The sequence below is a fragment of the Porites lutea genome, chromosome 10 (assembly GCF_958299795.1).
Source record: "Porites lutea chromosome 10, jaPorLute2.1, whole genome shotgun sequence".
NCBI classification, from domain to species: Eukaryota; Metazoa; Cnidaria; class Anthozoa; order Scleractinia; family Poritidae; genus Porites; species Porites lutea.
The window spans coordinates 19,840,476-19,856,851 of NC_133210.1; the positions used below are offsets into that span (position 1 = coordinate 19,840,476).

The window sequence follows — 16,376 nt, forward strand, 5'->3', positions numbered from 1 at the left end:
CACGATTTGATATGGAAACGTCACTCACTCGTTCTGTTTAAGAGCTAAATATTTATCTATTTTTATTGCATTCTGTGCACTGTCCTGTTAAAGAATGTAAACTGATGGCGAATCTTTCCCTGTTTAAAACACCACAGCCACAGCCTTATTCTTGACAATTTGAAAATGGCTGCCATTTTCCAGATAACTGCACAAACAAGAGAGATTTTGGAAAATGATTAAAGTGCCATTTGGTTACAAAGCATGGAAATCAGTAAGGCGCCTAGGAAGATATTTTCTATTTTTCATAATAATTATGACTGGTTTTTTTTAGTTTCTGCCTCAGTGATCAGTGTGAATACAACAATTTTCACTGAGGGTGAAGATGCGATTCTCCTCTGCGACGTGTCTGGCGTTCCCCGTCCAGATGTTTCGGGGTTTAACGACAAGAATGAAAATGTTAATAATGGCTCTCTGTGGAAATTACCGAACATCAGCAGAAATGACAATGGAACATACCGATGTGAAGCAAGTAACGATTGTGGAATGGACAGTAAAACATTTGATATAATTGTTCGATGTAAGTCGGTGAGGAAATCTGAATTCGGGTTAACGAGGAGGGTGTTATCCACCGAGGCCGAAGGCCATAGTTCATCTTCCTTTAGTATGTGTCTTATTTGTACTCTTTAGATTTGAAAATTGTGATACCAGGAAGCTCCTTTTTAACCATGTTTGGACAGATATGAGTGCCAATGCTTAACCAGTTCAGTTTGTTGTTTATTGTATTATTGCGTTGTCGTTTAGGAATGAACCCCTTTCACGGGAAAATGATGTTGAGTCGTTCATTTATCATTCTGTTTTTCAGATAAGCCCGGCGATGTTCGTTTAAGGCCAAACATTACAAACAGTAAAGTATGTGCAGAATATATTATGAATTTCACATGTTCTGCTGATGCCAACCCAGCAGTGGACAATTACACTCTGTTTAAAGATAATTCAGTGGTGAATACAAGCAGCCTAGGAGTATGGTCAATAACAATGAACACCGCTGGACAGTTTGTTTACAGATGTGAAGCGAACAATTCTGTTGGGTTTGATAAAAGTACTGACATTAGTGTCAGTGTTGAAGGTGAGCTCGTGTAATAAAGTAGGTAAAATATTGTACAAATATTGTGCTTTTTAATAGCTGTGTCAATGGTCTTAGTAGTGATGTTCTTCAAGAGAACGACAACATCTTGCTTAAAAAATAGACAAAATGGACATGTGGCATGAAAGTGTGAATTTTCGAGGGAGTTTGAACTTTATTTTTTGAGGTTGGGGGAGGTGGGCAGCGGAGGTGCGGATTCGTTGAGGGTAGCAATATAGCCCCAGAGGACCCAAAATTGTTTCGGAAATATGTCTTAATCTGCCACTATTTGAGTTTTCCTTATGCATCTCTTATAAGTTCTTGTTGAGTCATGTAGCAGCAGTATTTTGATTGGCAGTTTTTTCTGAGCTATTTGCCAGCACTGCGAACAAATTGCTTGGTTTGCAAGTAAATGATCTCAGCTGTTTCTGGTGGATTTTTTTTAATCTCTTGTCCTTGTCATTTTGTTTTTGTTAATTGCAATCATTGTTCTCAGAATATCGTGTTAATGGAGCAGAAAAAGAGGCCAACCTGATTAAAGGGCAGTCGGACAACACACGTAAACAAATTTGTTCAAACGTTAAAAACACCATCAGAAAAATGAGAAATTATTGATTGTGGCCCTGTCTTCACTTATCCTCAACGTTTTCTTTCCGGATTCAAAAATTTCCACATCCACACGTATCCGTATTCAAATCGAATTTGCCCGTTCACACGTAACCGACACGTATCCGGAATTACTCTAGTATCCAAGACTCCTCTGGGAACATTGGCAACGGAGCATGCGTCGTTAAGCCCTCGAAATTTGCATCTTGCTCTGCCTTGTTTTATGATTCTCGATTTTATTGGTAGAATTATCATATTATTATCATAACTAGGTTTAATTGCACACACGTTACAAGACTTGAACCTGAAGTCCAAGAAGCTGAGTAGAGAAGCGATAATATTGCTCTAAGGCAAAGAACTGGGCTCGATCTTGTTACGTCACCGGATAAAAAAATATCCGGATTTAACGTCCACCCGCTTCCGGATTCATAGCGTATTCAAAAATTTCCGCTCTGATTCGTTTGCTGGATTCACCGGATAAATGTCGGCGGAAGCCAAATCCGAAAAAAAAACTTTCGTATTCAAAAATATCCGGATACTTGTGGACGGGTTCTAAGGCTGATTATGATGTGAAAAATTGCATGTATGCAGATGGCGGAAAATGTTATCCACAAAGATCTGTATAATTTATTGTTTACGTCATACGAAAGCTTAATTTGATAATCGTTCTATTTTTCATTCAAAATACTTATTTTGTTTTGTCATTCCCCTAAAAAAGTAGACAGCATCCATCGAGCAGTATGTTTTGCGTATATTCTTGATTTCTTCCCTTCGGTTGTAGTAAGAAATTCAGCTACTTCGTCTTCGGATAGCTGTGAATGCCATTTTTTAAACTCACTCGTGAATAAACAGCTAAGCGGCCGCGCCTGGAAACAAGGTTGATCGATAGTATGTTCCCAAAGCAGCCTCGTTTCCAGGCAAATAGTTCTTCGATAAACCTCGTTTCCAAGCAAGATACTGATCGAATCCATGGTATATTGCCCGCTTGTTCCAAATTTGGTCATCGCCGGTTGGTGTTGAAATTACTTGGGAGCTTTGAGCCAATCAGAAACGGCGAAATATTTTGAATGAATAATTATTATTGTTAAATGCAAAAAAACTGAATTACATAGAGAGGCAAGAACAACTGATCGGGACAAAAAATAAACGATCCAAGAGAAAGGATTTAGCAACGTGTGATTGCTAATAATTACAACTTTTTTTGTAAATAAGAAAAGTTGTCTTTTCTTACTGTAGCTCTGTTGCCTCCCTTACAGTTCCCGCGAAAGTGGTAAATGTGAATACAACAATTTTCACTGAGGGTGAAGATGCGATTCTCTTCTGCGACGTGTCTGGCGTTCCCCGTCCAGTTGTTTCCTGGTTTAACGACAAGAATGAAAATGTTAAAAATGGCTCTCTGTGGAAATTACAGAACATTAGCAGAAATGACAATGGTACATATCGATGTGAAGCAAGTAACGATTGTGCAATGGACAACAAAACATTTGATATAATTGTTCAATGTAAGTTCGGTAGGAAAGTCAGATTTTAAATCATAATTTGGTTAAAAAGATTATAAATGTCGTGGTAGCTGAAAGTTACCTAAGGGATGAAATGAGTGATGGTGTGCGATCAGCTGATTATCTCATAAATGCATCAGCTTTGTGTTAAACTGCTGAAAAAAATTACTGCAAAATTGCTTAGAACAAGTTAATAAATAACAATGATATAAAGATCTAAAGTGTTAATGATAGGTAAAATGATGATAATAACTACAGTTACTGAACAAGAAAATCTGCGTTGCCTCCGGATTTGTCACTTGAGAGCCACAGTAGGTAGAGAACTTGACATAGTCTATATCAGAGATTTAGACGCTCTGCGACGCAGCCTGTGTCTTATATGGATGTAAATCTTCCACACAGAATTGTTGCCTACTTCACTAATGATTTCACTTAGTCATGTGGTTATTCTATCTATTTTTTCGCTAGATAAGCCTGAAGATGTTCGTTTAAGGCCAAACATTACAAACAGGACAGTTTGTGCAGAATATATTATGAACTTCACATGTTCTGCTGATGCCAACCCAGCAGTGGACAATTACACTCTGTTTGAAGATAATTCAGTGGTGAATACAAGCAGTTTAGGAGTATGGTCAATAAGAATGAACACCGCTGGACAGTTTGTCTACAGATGTGAAGCGAACAATTCTGTTGGGTTTGATAAAAGTACTGACATTAGTGTCAATGTTGAAGGTGAGCTTAGATGGCAACCCAAATTGCTATTTTACCTGTATAATCGCGTTCGTGAAGACTGTCATTATTCTTGGTTATAGTGTCTGAGAACCCATTTAAAGAGTGCAAAGTTCTTAAGTTGTTTTTTAGAATTTCAGGGATCTGTAAGTGTTCACAAGCTCGATTCATTAGTCAAGTTGATTTACTGACAAGCATAATGCAGTGCATTGAATAATGGATACGGTCGCTGAAAAAACGTAGTAGCGTTGTGACTGTGGTGATCATGTGAAAACACGTATCACAAGGACTTTACTCGCTCAGATTTCACTGTATCGTAATGCTTGTTTTCATATGATCGTCAAACTCGCTGCGATCGCTGAATTTTTTCAGCGATGGTAGCCATAGAAGCCACTTCTATACAGTTCAGATGACGTTAAAGGCGAGTCTTCATTTACCATGACTGTTGTTTATTTCAAAGTTTCTGCATCAGTGACAAGTGTGAACACGACAAATTTCGTTGAGGGTGAAAATGCGATTGTCTTCTGCAACGTCTCTGGTTTTCCTTATCCAAGTGTTTCGTGGATAAATGTCACGAGTATGGAAACGGTTTATGATGGTGCCATATGGAGATTACCAAACATAAGCAGAAATAACCGTGGTTTGTACAACTGTAGAGCCAATAACACTTGTAATGTGGACAACAAAATGGTTGATATTGATGTACAATGTAAGTCAAAGTGTATATTGTAAATATTTGCGGTCAAAAGTTGGCAAGTTGTAAATTTTGTTAAACGCTTGATAGGCCGATGTACAATATGCACGCTTTGGGCTAGCCTGAATTTCATCCGATTACTTCGAGTCGTTATTACTCCCTCAGTAACGTCTGAATCGACCGGCCGTTAATGCCGTCCAGTGACGTCACTACTCCTTGACCTTTGCTTTAATTCATGCAAAAAGTAAAACACCATTTTCAAGTGGCAAACCGAGAAATATCGTTTGGAAATGTCTGCATGATACAGAACTGCTTTATTTTTTTCGATTATAATTTATGTTTAACGTTCAAACTATCAACTGCATGCGGTAAAAATCTGAACCGGTTGTACTAAATTCTATAATCAAACTCGGTCGCAATCACGCAATGAAATAAACACACACACGACACACACGGAACACTTAGTTCAAAAACACAATGGTTTGCTTTAATTGAAAACAAACTATTTGGTCCTTAACGAAGAAAAAAACAAGGTGACAAGAAAGAAAAGCTAACAGAATCATTACACTTGACGTTAAAAATAGCAAGAAGGCCGAATTATAACATTGATCTCAGAAAACTTCGCGTAATCACCGGCCGCCGCCACAAAGCGGCTGTAAATGAAAAACCTACCGACTCTCCGCAATGATTCTTCATTCGCAGTTCAATTTAGCATGTCAGTTTCGAAGACCAGGGCAATTTTGCTGGTTAAGATAAAGATTAAGCTTATCGAAATGTTTGAACTAAACGAAAGAATGCCGGTGATGCGATCCGCTGAATATCAAGCGACAATCCCGCTAAAATTTTTCATAATTATACATAATTATGCGAATGTTTAGGCAATCAACCAATCAAAATCACTACCCGGTTTTCGGGTAGTGAGTGACGTCACTGGACGGCATTAATGGCCGGTCGATTCAGACGTTGTTGAGAGGAGAAAACGACTCGAAGCAATCGGATGAATTTCAGGCTAGCTTTGGGCGGGCAAATGCGTCGCTTCCTTGCTGTAGCTTGTTTTACATGTATTTTGTCCCTTACGGTTACCAAAGTAATCGCCACAATAAAATCAAACACTGTATAAAAAGCGTTATTTCAAATGGTTTTGTTTTTCAGCTGTATTGTTTAAGTCTTACAGAAGCGTTTACTATTGCTGTTAATACGTTACAAGCAGATGTAACTATCGTTAAATAAAATTGATATTCTGTTTACTTACTTGTTTTGTCTGTCTTTGTCCCAGAGACATTTGTACTTTGTAAACTTGATTGTGTTGTTTGTTTTTGTTAGTTTTCATTGCTTTTTTTTTTTTAATTTAGTTGCAATTACATTCGTTGATGTGGTTTTTTTTTTCCATTGCATCGCTTAATGACGTGTTAACCATTAAAAAATATCAGCATCTTAATAGTAGCTTTCGTTCACTGCAGCTGTTTCACGGTTTATTTAAATTTCATGTAATGTCAAGTAACCTGTCTATTTGGGTCAGTTTCTTGTTTGTTAAGGTTGGCTGGGCGACGTACCCTTAACCCTATCTTCAGCATTTCTGTCTGTATCTTGTTTATGCCGGAATGGGTACAGCATTAAAAAAAGGTGCCAATGCAAAACTTTTAGATTCCCCCGTTATGGACTCGTTTCCTTGTGGTTCTGATAGAATTTCATCTGCTTAATCGTGCGGTTAATTGTTTTTAATCCCGATGTTTTGGTTTGAGTGAAATTATATTTTGACAGTGTGTACTTCCTTCCTACTTTTCCCAGATTCGTTAAATTTACTACGCAGAATTACAAGTATAACGGGCCTTTTTTATTTTGAATGGGTGTTATCTCAGTACTTAGATCTCCACTTCCATGAAAACAGGCCCTAAGTATTATCATAGCTTTGCTCGGCTAGCTACCCCGGTATTTATTTGTTATTTTATTTAAAAAAAAAAAACGGTTCTTGCCTGTTAATGATATAAGAACTAAAGATGACTTCTAAAATGTATATTATTATGGCATCTTTTGGAGTGAAAGATATAATCATTCTGTTAGCAAGTAAAAATAGTCCAAGGAACGTAATAGTGTTGAATGATTAAATTTTTTGCTTCACAGATCGTAACATTATCAGTATAAGAGATATCTTGGAGGGTTCATCACGTATTTTTTATTCTTTTTAGATCCCTCCACAAAAGAGCCTTACACAGCGATCGTTCGTGTTCCTGGAGGAACCCAGGTAACTCTTTCTTGCCCTGTTAATGGCAGACCTGAACCAAATATCACCTGGTACAAAGGAAATGACACAACTGCTGAGGAACAGCATCAAGGAAGAGAGTGGACATTCCAAGCTGAATCTAATAATGCAGGATGGTATAGCTGTTCTGCAAGAAATTTTTTGAATACCTTTAATGTCAACGCCAGTTTTCAATTGATAGTTGGTAAGTTCAGTTGTGTTTTTTTATTATAATGTTAATGGGCAACAAGGATGCTTTCTTATAATTTTATTGTAGTATTATGTTTTAAAGTTAGTTCTTCGCTGTGCTAGCCTTAGTGTCGTGAGCAGATCAACGTTTTTTTTCTTTTTCACAGCTTTATTGGGTGCTCCTCTAGTGAATACAATATAAATTTGTAATACAACATACACACACACACACACACACACACACAAAAAAAAGAAGCAAAAACCCAAAAGGGGTAGGTGCAACGGGACTAACTTCCCATGCGAGGCACCGCTCCTAGATTAAAACCTAGGTTAAAAAAATAAAATGAGTACACGAACATTCATACAAAAAATGAAATAAATTACGAGTGGCATGGGCACGTAGGGACTAATGTCCACGTGCAGGGGTAATTGATTTCATATACCCGCGAAAGGTGAGTGCTCATTAATTTGCGAACAAAAAGCTGAAAGGCAGTAGGCGATTAAAAACTGGTTGGGGGTGCTAGCTTACAAACATAGTTCCATAGCTTAACAATACGGTTAAAGTACGAGAGTAGTGGATAAGGCACCGAATTAACCTCTTCTTTGCGGATTTAATTAACTTTTTGTGCGGTATAAATTAACGCAGATGACGTCATGCATCTCGTTAAGATAGGATGATGTCATAGTTTATTTTTAGCTGGCAAGGAGCAAGTGACGTCAGAATTTCCTAGAGTTGACGTCATCAAAAAATGTTGAGATCATAATCTATAAACAGAAAAGTGATTTTTTATATAATCAGCTATTTGCGATAGTTTTCTTATTGGATATTGTTTGCTATAGTCTTCTGATTGGATATTGTAGAAACTGTTATGTGTTCAAAATAAGAGCGGGCAAATTTTGAACGTGTTATCCTTGCAGATTATACTAAATGAAAAATCTTTAATCATTAAATTATTTTCACTAAAAATCGGTTGTAAACAAAACTAAGACATGGAGGTTAACTGCAAAATCTTTACTTCAAAAGAAGGGAAAAGGAGGTTAAGCAAATGCTAAATTGTACTAATTTTTCAGGCAAAACATGAAAACGAGATGGAAGCTCAGCGAAGCGAAAAACTACCTATCAAGCAAAAATGTCAATCTTTGTTTACGTGACTCTGTAGAAAGTATTGCACAGGGTATGAAAATTCTATAGAAAACAACAGGTGGTTCTAAAGTAAACCCTAACTCTTTTGGTTCTTGAATAAGCTCCATTCTAGTAACGAATAAGTGGAACGTCTATCAAAAAAAAGATACGAATAAGAGGTGCGATCGCTTGGCAACACATGTCTTCTTATTTAGCGCTAAAAATCGGATATATTAACAAAACACAAACACACACATACAAAAAGTGGAGCTGAAAACTCTCTATTTCAATTTTGACCCACCATTACAAAAGCGTTTTCTTCGTTCCATCTCGAGGAAGCGACTATCTATCGAAGTCTCAGCGCTTGATGAGCTTATGGTCTTGCGCGCCGTTAGTCAGTTAATTATGCGAGGTCACAAGCCCAAAGTTGAATACAAATTAGTTGATCTCTATAGGTAGACCCAAGGGAGCACCTTGACGTATTATTATATAAACAATTTTAAATAACTTAACAAGGATCAATTTGAACACGAGGCTAATAATAAAAAAAATTAAAAAATTAAAACCACAAGAGAGATACCGTTTTTAAAAACTTTATTAAAAGTCAATAACAAAAAGAGTCAAATACAAAGCGATTTGAAAGAAAAATGAATGAAAATTAATCCTTTGACTGACTATTACAAATCAGTTTTTTCCGTTCCATTGCGAGGAATAATAAATAATCCTTCCGTGTCTACACAATTTTCCTATGGCGTCGAAGCCAAGAGTTCGACTTTCTTTGTTTCTTGCGTTTTGTCTTGTACTTTGTAGTCGGTCGTTTAGCTTTTGCTTCAAAAGAGGCTTCATTTCTTCGTGATCTTGACAGTTCGTACACCGTTTCTTGTGTCTGTATTGGATTGCGAGTACTAGTTGAGTGATTTTTTCCGGAATTATCCGCTTCACTTTCGTAAAGGACGACTTTAACTTTAGGTTGCAGTTTCGCCTCTTGTAAATACTGTCTTCGCTGTATGTGGTCTAACTGATGAACATCCGCGAGATGGTTAGCTAATCTGACAAGATACTTCGCCCCACACGATGAAATAGGACAGTTTCTGCAAACTCTCTTGTAGACCATGTTGACAGTTCGATGGATGAACGCAAATGACATCTTTTTCGCAAATGGTCAGGTTATATAGAGTGTCAGAAAGGCAAAACACAGGCCAGAAAGGCCATAACTAAACCTGAAAGGCCAAACACTCTTAAAGTTTGGTTGTTTACAGGTTTTATTGAAACGTAACAATACAAAGGTCTAGGAAAAATAATTCTATAACATTCATAGTTGGACTAATCTTCATCTTGTGGAATGGGTTGCATTTGATACAGTCGATTGAGTAAGAATTTTCGCTTATCGATCGCTAGTTCTGTCGATTCCAACCAATCGAATCCTTCTGTATCTTTTAGTTCTTTTTGGGTTTCAATCACTTTTTTGAAGGTGGGATCTTTTTTCATTGCACGCATCCACTGTAGATTCTCTAAGAGTACTTTTCTTAGCTCTTTTCTGTAAACAGGAAGAAGAGCGTTCTCGGCTTTCACGCGGGCCATATTTTTTGAATCTCCGTTCCCCTCGTACTCATTGATCAACACTTAACAAACCAAGGCCAAATGAACTTTAAGAGTGTTTTATTGCTGACTTGAAAATAATAACAATAATAGTAAACTGATACAATAAATTTAAAAAAATCTGAAATTTGAAATACCAATTACTAATTTAGGATCAAAACGTTTTTAATTAGGGACTGTTATTTGTGATTACTACACTGATAAGATGATGATTCCAATGTTGAGAGCTGTTGCGTGACTAGCGACGCGCGACACCCACGCGTGTGTTTGAGAAAATAAAGATACATGACTGGGAATGGCCCGTTTGTCTCCTTTTGTCCCTTTTGGCCTGGTTTTGGCCTTTCAGACCTGGTTATGGCCTTTCTGGCCTGTGTTTGGCCTTTCTGACACTCTATATAACCTGACCATTTGCGAAAAAGATGTCATTTGCGTTCATCCATCGAACTGTCAACATGGTCTACAAGAGAGTTTGCAGAAACTGTCCTATTTCATCGTGTGGGGCGAAGTATCTTGTCAGATTAGCTAACCATCTCGCGGATGTTCATCAGTTAGACCACATACAGCGAAGACAGTATTTACAAGAGGCGAAACTGCAACCTAAAGTTAAAGTCGTCCTTTACGAAAGTGAAGCGGATAATTCCGGAAAAAATCACTCAACTAGTACTCGCAATCCAATACAGACACAAGAAACGGTGTACGAACTGTCAAGATCACGAAGAAATGAAGCCTCTTTTGAAGCAAAAGTTAAACGACCGACTACAAAGTACAAGACAAAACGCAAGAAACAAAGAAAGTCGAACTCTTGGCTTCGACGCCATAGGAAAATTGTGTAGACACGGAAGGATTATTTATTATTCCTCGCAATGGAACGGAAAAAACTGATTTGTAATAGTCAGTCAAAGGATTAATTTTCATTCATTTTTCTTTCAAATCGCTTTGTATTTGACTCTTTTTGTTATTGACTTTTAATAAAGTTTTTAAAAACGGTATCTCTCTTGTGGTTTTAATTTTTTAATTTTTTTTATTATTAGCCTCGTGTTCAAATTGATCCTTGTTAAGTTATTTAAAATTGTTTATATAATAATACGTCAAGGTGCTCCCTTGGGTCTACCTATAGAGATCAACTAATTTGTATTCAACTTTGGGCTTGTGACCTCGCATAATTAACTGACTAACGGCGCGCAAGACCATAAGCTCATCAAGCGCTGAGACTTCGATAGATAGTCGCTTCCTCGAGATGGAACGAAGAAAACGCTTTTGTAATGGTGGGTCAAAATTGAAATAGAGAGTTTTCAGCTCCACTTTTTGTATGTGTGTGTTTGTGTTTTGTTAATATATCCGATTTTTAGCGCTAAATAAGAAGACATGTGTTGCCAAGCGATCGCACCTCTTATTCGTATCTTTTTTTTGATAGACGTTCCACTTATTCGTTACTAGAATGGAGCTTATTCAAGAACCAAAAGAGTTAGGGTTTACTTTAGAACCACCTGTTGTTTTCTATAGAATTTTCATACCCTGTGCAATACTTTCTACAGAGTCACGTAAACAAAGATTGACATTTTTGCTTGATAGGTAGTTTTTCGCTTCGCTGAGCTTCCATCTCGTTTTCATGTTTTGCCTGAAAAATTAGTACAATTTAGCATTTGCTTAACCTCCTTTTCCCTTCTTTTGAAGTAAAGATTTTGCAGTTAACCTCCATGTCTTAGTTTTGTTTACAACCGATTTTTAGTGAAAATAATTTAATGATTAAAGATTTTTCATTTAGTATAATCTGCAAGGATAACACGTTCAAAATTTGCCCGCTCTTATTTTGAACACATAACAGTTTCTACAATATCCAATCAGAAGACTATAGCAAACAATATCCAATAAGAAAACTATCGCAAATAGCTGATTATATAAAAAATCACTTTTCTGTTTATAGATTATGATCTCAACATTTTTTGATGACGTCAACTCTAGGAAATTCTGACGTCACTTGCTCCTTGCCAGCTAAAAATAAACTATGACATCATCCTATCTTAACGAGATGCATGACGTCATCTGAGTTAATTTATACCGCACAAAAAGTTAATTAAATCCGCAAAGAAAAGGTTAATTCGGTGCCTTATCCACTACTTACGAGGATGATACAAAGTACAAGGATGATGTTTTGTAAAAAGGGGTGCGAAGATTAAAGGAGTTACTTAGTCTTGTACGATCATGGGAAACAAAAGATACATAATTCCGAACATCTAAATCGGTACTACAGCAGAGGAGGATCGAATAGTATCCCATGATGCATTTTCCAGAAGCATCACGCAATACCGCAGTCATAGCAGATTCCATCTTGAAATAAGGTCGTTTTCTCGTCGGCTTTTTTCTCACTCGATTTCCAGTAAAAGTACAAAAATTACATTATTTCGTTATTTGACATGATTTCTCCGATTTGCAATGGCTTAAGAGCGAAGTTTCCACTTAGAAACATTTATTTTCACGGTTTCAATTAGTCTTCCCATCACAAAGTGTTCAGTGACCCACAACCAGGTCATGAATATTCAAGATTTTTTGGAATATATGTTTAAATCTTACAAATGTGGACCTCACGCCAGCAAAATGAAGTCCTGAATATTGTACAGGCCAAGAAGTACCCAGAAGTACCCACATTTTAAAGACTTTTTCGTCGACCAAAGATGGCTGAAATTTCGAATCTTTTATCACATTTCAACGCCATGTGTCATAATATATGTGAAAAGCCTGATGAAGGCTACAATCTGTTGGGCGCTTTTGAGAGCGCTTTATGCCGAAGCAATCACTTTGTATTTTCAAAGAGGTTATTTTTAAAAGGAATTTGACTATAATTATTTTAATTCGAAGAAGGAGCGGTGTATAACGGTGTGTTTCAGTGTGGAAAGAACCCAAAGAAAGGTACCACGCAGCATGCAAGCCGGCACAACGTAAACTGAAGCCTGCTCAGAATTTGAAAAAGAAACATCAGAAACTTTATTTATTCAAAAGAACAGATCAGTATTCTGGCCAGGAAATTTCCTTGAAGATTGCTTGAGTCAGTACCGGGTAGACTGTGCTTCAGAGAATTGTTTGTCGCATCGATAGGTTAAATTTTATTTAACCTACCATTGTAAACTTCAGCTCCTTTGAGCGCGATGCTGTAATAAATTCTCCTTTGGTAATTAGTTTCACAGCGTAGCGGATGTTTTGTTGGAACCACTTTATATATCAGTCATAGTTTTGGTTCTCCTCTGGCCTGGGTTCTCCTAGTGAACCTAGCGAAGCTTATCAGTTGCGAGTCTTATAATTTGTGTTTACAGTGCGACCGAGCGCGGCACAAGCAGTTCTCGACAGATCGGTGAAATACATAGAAAACCCTTCTCAGTCAAAGCAACGCTGAAATTCTCCTTTAAAGCACAGTGAATATAAACCAACTCGATAATCTCAAAAGCAGAAGCTGCTGAACCGAAACATGTTTGGAAACCATCCACATCGAATACTGCGATCGATGTTCACTTCGCGCGTGCTGAAGATTACTGATCATGATGTGTCACGTACGCAGTGATAATATAACATGAATCGAGGTGCATCATGGGATACTATTCGATCGTCGTCTGGTACTACAGTAAAGGCATTTATAAACAAAGATCAGATCTTTGAGTTCACGATCTAGAGAAAGTGGAAGTAAGTCTAGCAAAATCAGCCGCTCTTTGTACGACGACTCGTCTTTACGCGTGCGTAAAATCCACCTGCTTGCACGTCTCTGCACCTGTTCCACCTTAGCATTCAGAGTAACGTAAGCGGGCGACCAGACTTGGGTGGCGTAACACAGCTGTGACTTGACCAAAGACAAATAGAGTGAGCGCCTAACAGAAACGCTAGATAGCAGGGGACAAGTCCGTTTAAGCAAACCAAGAAGCTTGTTTGCTTTCGCAGTGATAGTGTGGATGTGTGAGTCCCAAGAGAGCGTACTAGTTATGATGACGCCAAGATCTTTTTCCTCTGAAGCGCGTGTCAGGGCTGTGCCATCAAGGGTGTAGTCAAAAACAATCGGAGTCTTTTTCCTAGTCACAGTTAGTACTTTACATTTAGACTTATTAAATCTAATATTATTGCGCTGGGACCAGAAGTGCATATTAGAGAGAGTGTCTTGTATGAGGTCACAGTGTTCTGCAGACGTGACATTTCGGTATAGCTTGGCGTCGTCGGCGTAGAGTGCAACCTTCACGCCGTAAGCAGCTTCGTCCGGCAGATCATTTATGAACAAAGTGAATAAAAGGGGGCCTAAAATGCTCCCCTGCGGAACGCCAGAGGTTACAGGAGACCAATGAGAAGCTACATTCTCAAGAACCACCCTTTGTGTACGCTCAGTTAGGTAGTCCTTGAACCAGCGGAACAGTTGACCTTTTACACCGTAAAGCCTAAACTTTGCCAGAAGAGCGCTGTGATCGACAGTGTCGAAGGCCTTAGCAAAGTCCAGGTAAATCATATCTGACTGAATATTATTATCCAAGGACTGACCGACTGTGTGTAGGACTGACAAAAGCTGAGTTACACAAGAACGATTTGGGAGGAATCCATGCTGCAGTGCACTTATCAAGTCTTTAAAATGATCGTAAAATCGATTGCCCACGCAGCGCGCCAGAACTTTGCTAACAATTGGGAGTAAGGATATAGGGCGATAATTTTTTGCATCCTCTTTAGAATCCTTTTGTGGATTGGTGTAACATCTGCGGATTTCCATTCACGAGGAATTTGACCTATGCTTAGAGAGTGATTAAAAAGGGAACACAAGCTGGGTGCTATTTGCTCGCTGCACTGCTTCAGCAGGCGAGCTGGAATTTTGTCTGGACCACATGCTTTTGTTGTGTCCAGTTCACTCAAGCGTTCTATTACTTCATCCACCGTCACCTCAATTTGCGAAATTTCCATATCAGTGATAGAAGAGCTGGTAATATATTCACTGTTATTGAGGCCATAAGTTGTTGGGAGAAAGACAGAGCAGAAATATTTATTAAAAAGTTCAGCTTTTCCTACAGGGGTTTCAGCCACCTCGTGGTTGTATAAGATCGTCAAGTTAGCACCAGATCGCCAGCCCAGAAAAGCTTTATGATAGCTCCAGAAATTTTTAGGATTATCTTTAAAGGATGCTTCGATTTTCGTCAAGTATCGTTGGTGTTTAGTTCTTACCAAGACCTTGACAGTCTGGCTTAAAATACGGAGTTTTCGCTTGCTAATCAGGCAAACCTTCCGTTGAAGAGGATCGTTACTTGGGGAGCCAAAAGAACTTGGCAGGTTGGAGGATAGCCGTGTTTCACAACGCCACTTTCACAATTCCTTGCAGGGTTCTATCTAGGGTTATTTGAGGGGTAGAAGCTTCCCCCCCAAAAAAATGCCCTGCTTCCCCCCCAAAAATATCGGAGCTAAGTGTAACATTGTCAGAACGTGATCACGACTAAAAAATAAAATAAAATACCACTGTAACATTTCTCAAAATTGGGTCTCAAAATGCACCAGATTGCATCTCAGCGCATATTCATTTCAAAAAAGTTCAGGGGGAGCATGCCCCCGGACCCCCCCCCTAGGAAGCTCGTGGCCTTGGGCCACTCGGGGCTTTCCTCCAAACGATAAATCCTAGATAGAACCCTGCCTTGTCCTTAATTGAAGGAAGCAGTCGTGGGAACAACTGGCCAATCGAAACTTTTGGTTATGCCTCTTCAGCTGCTGGCGATGACATTTGAGGATACCTAAACTTTTTAATAAAATGTGGTTACAATTTCTTTTATACTTGTTATAGAGATCCGTCCAAAATAATGCAACTACCAGTTTTTAGGTAATTGATTATACAGTTCACAGCATTTAAATATTTGTTGTATTCACCACTTAAGCATTTCCCATAAATAGATGCACTTTGTTGGCCCGATAAAATTTTGCATGAGTATTGTTTTCCATTTCTCAATGGTCGATTTGTACTTGTTGAGAGGGGATTTTCGGGAATGTGAAAGTGATACTTATATAAATACGTTTAATTGATTTAATACTTAACAAGATCATAAGGTTAATTAAATAATCTCTCTGAAAGTACCGTATTTATTCGATTAACCGCCCTGGGCGCTTATTAAATTTTTGGACCTTGAGAGTGGGAGCTCATTCGAGATAGGCGCTTATTAGAGGCTGGGCTCTTATTAAATTTTCACAGTTTCAAAAAGTGCAGTATGTTTGTTTTTCAACAAGACAATAAATGGTAATAACAAAACTCGAAGATGTAACAAAGCAAGGTTTCTGTAAAATACTCTGCAGAAAACTCCGTCTTCGGGGAAGTCTCTTATCAGTACATATTCAATTTTTACGGTTGGGAAGTGAAAGCAGGTGGGGTTGGGGTGGGCGCTTATTCGAGGCTGGGCGCTTATAAACTTTTTCTACCTTTAGGATGGGCGCTTATTCGAGGTGGGCGCTAATTTGAGGTTGGACGCTTATTCGAATAAATACGGTAACTAACATTTACTTTTCTTTGTAGAAAAAGAAACAACAACATCATCACCAACTAACCCACCACGTAAGTGATGTGTTCGTACATGTAAGCAGTAACTGTGGTAAATGTAATA

General features: G+C 38.2%; 1 protein-coding gene across 1 annotated transcript in view; it reads left to right on the forward strand.

The window, feature by feature from the left end:
* The window catches only part of LOC140949637 (hemicentin-2-like), an 81,311-nt gene that overhangs the window by 54,711 nt on the left and 10,224 nt on the right, over window positions 1–16,376 (forward strand). The window contains exons 7-14 of the mRNA XM_073398789.1: window positions 314–559; window positions 845–1,108; window positions 1,602–1,664; window positions 2,968–3,213; window positions 3,679–3,942; window positions 4,400–4,648; window positions 6,820–7,077; window positions 16,289–16,327. Coding sequence (XP_073254890.1) covers window positions 314–559; window positions 845–1,108; window positions 1,602–1,664; window positions 2,968–3,213; window positions 3,679–3,942; window positions 4,400–4,648; window positions 6,820–7,077; window positions 16,289–16,327 — 1,629 coding nt within the window. The remainder of the gene's footprint in view (window positions 1–313; window positions 560–844; window positions 1,109–1,601; window positions 1,665–2,967; window positions 3,214–3,678; window positions 3,943–4,399; window positions 4,649–6,819; window positions 7,078–16,288; window positions 16,328–16,376) is intronic.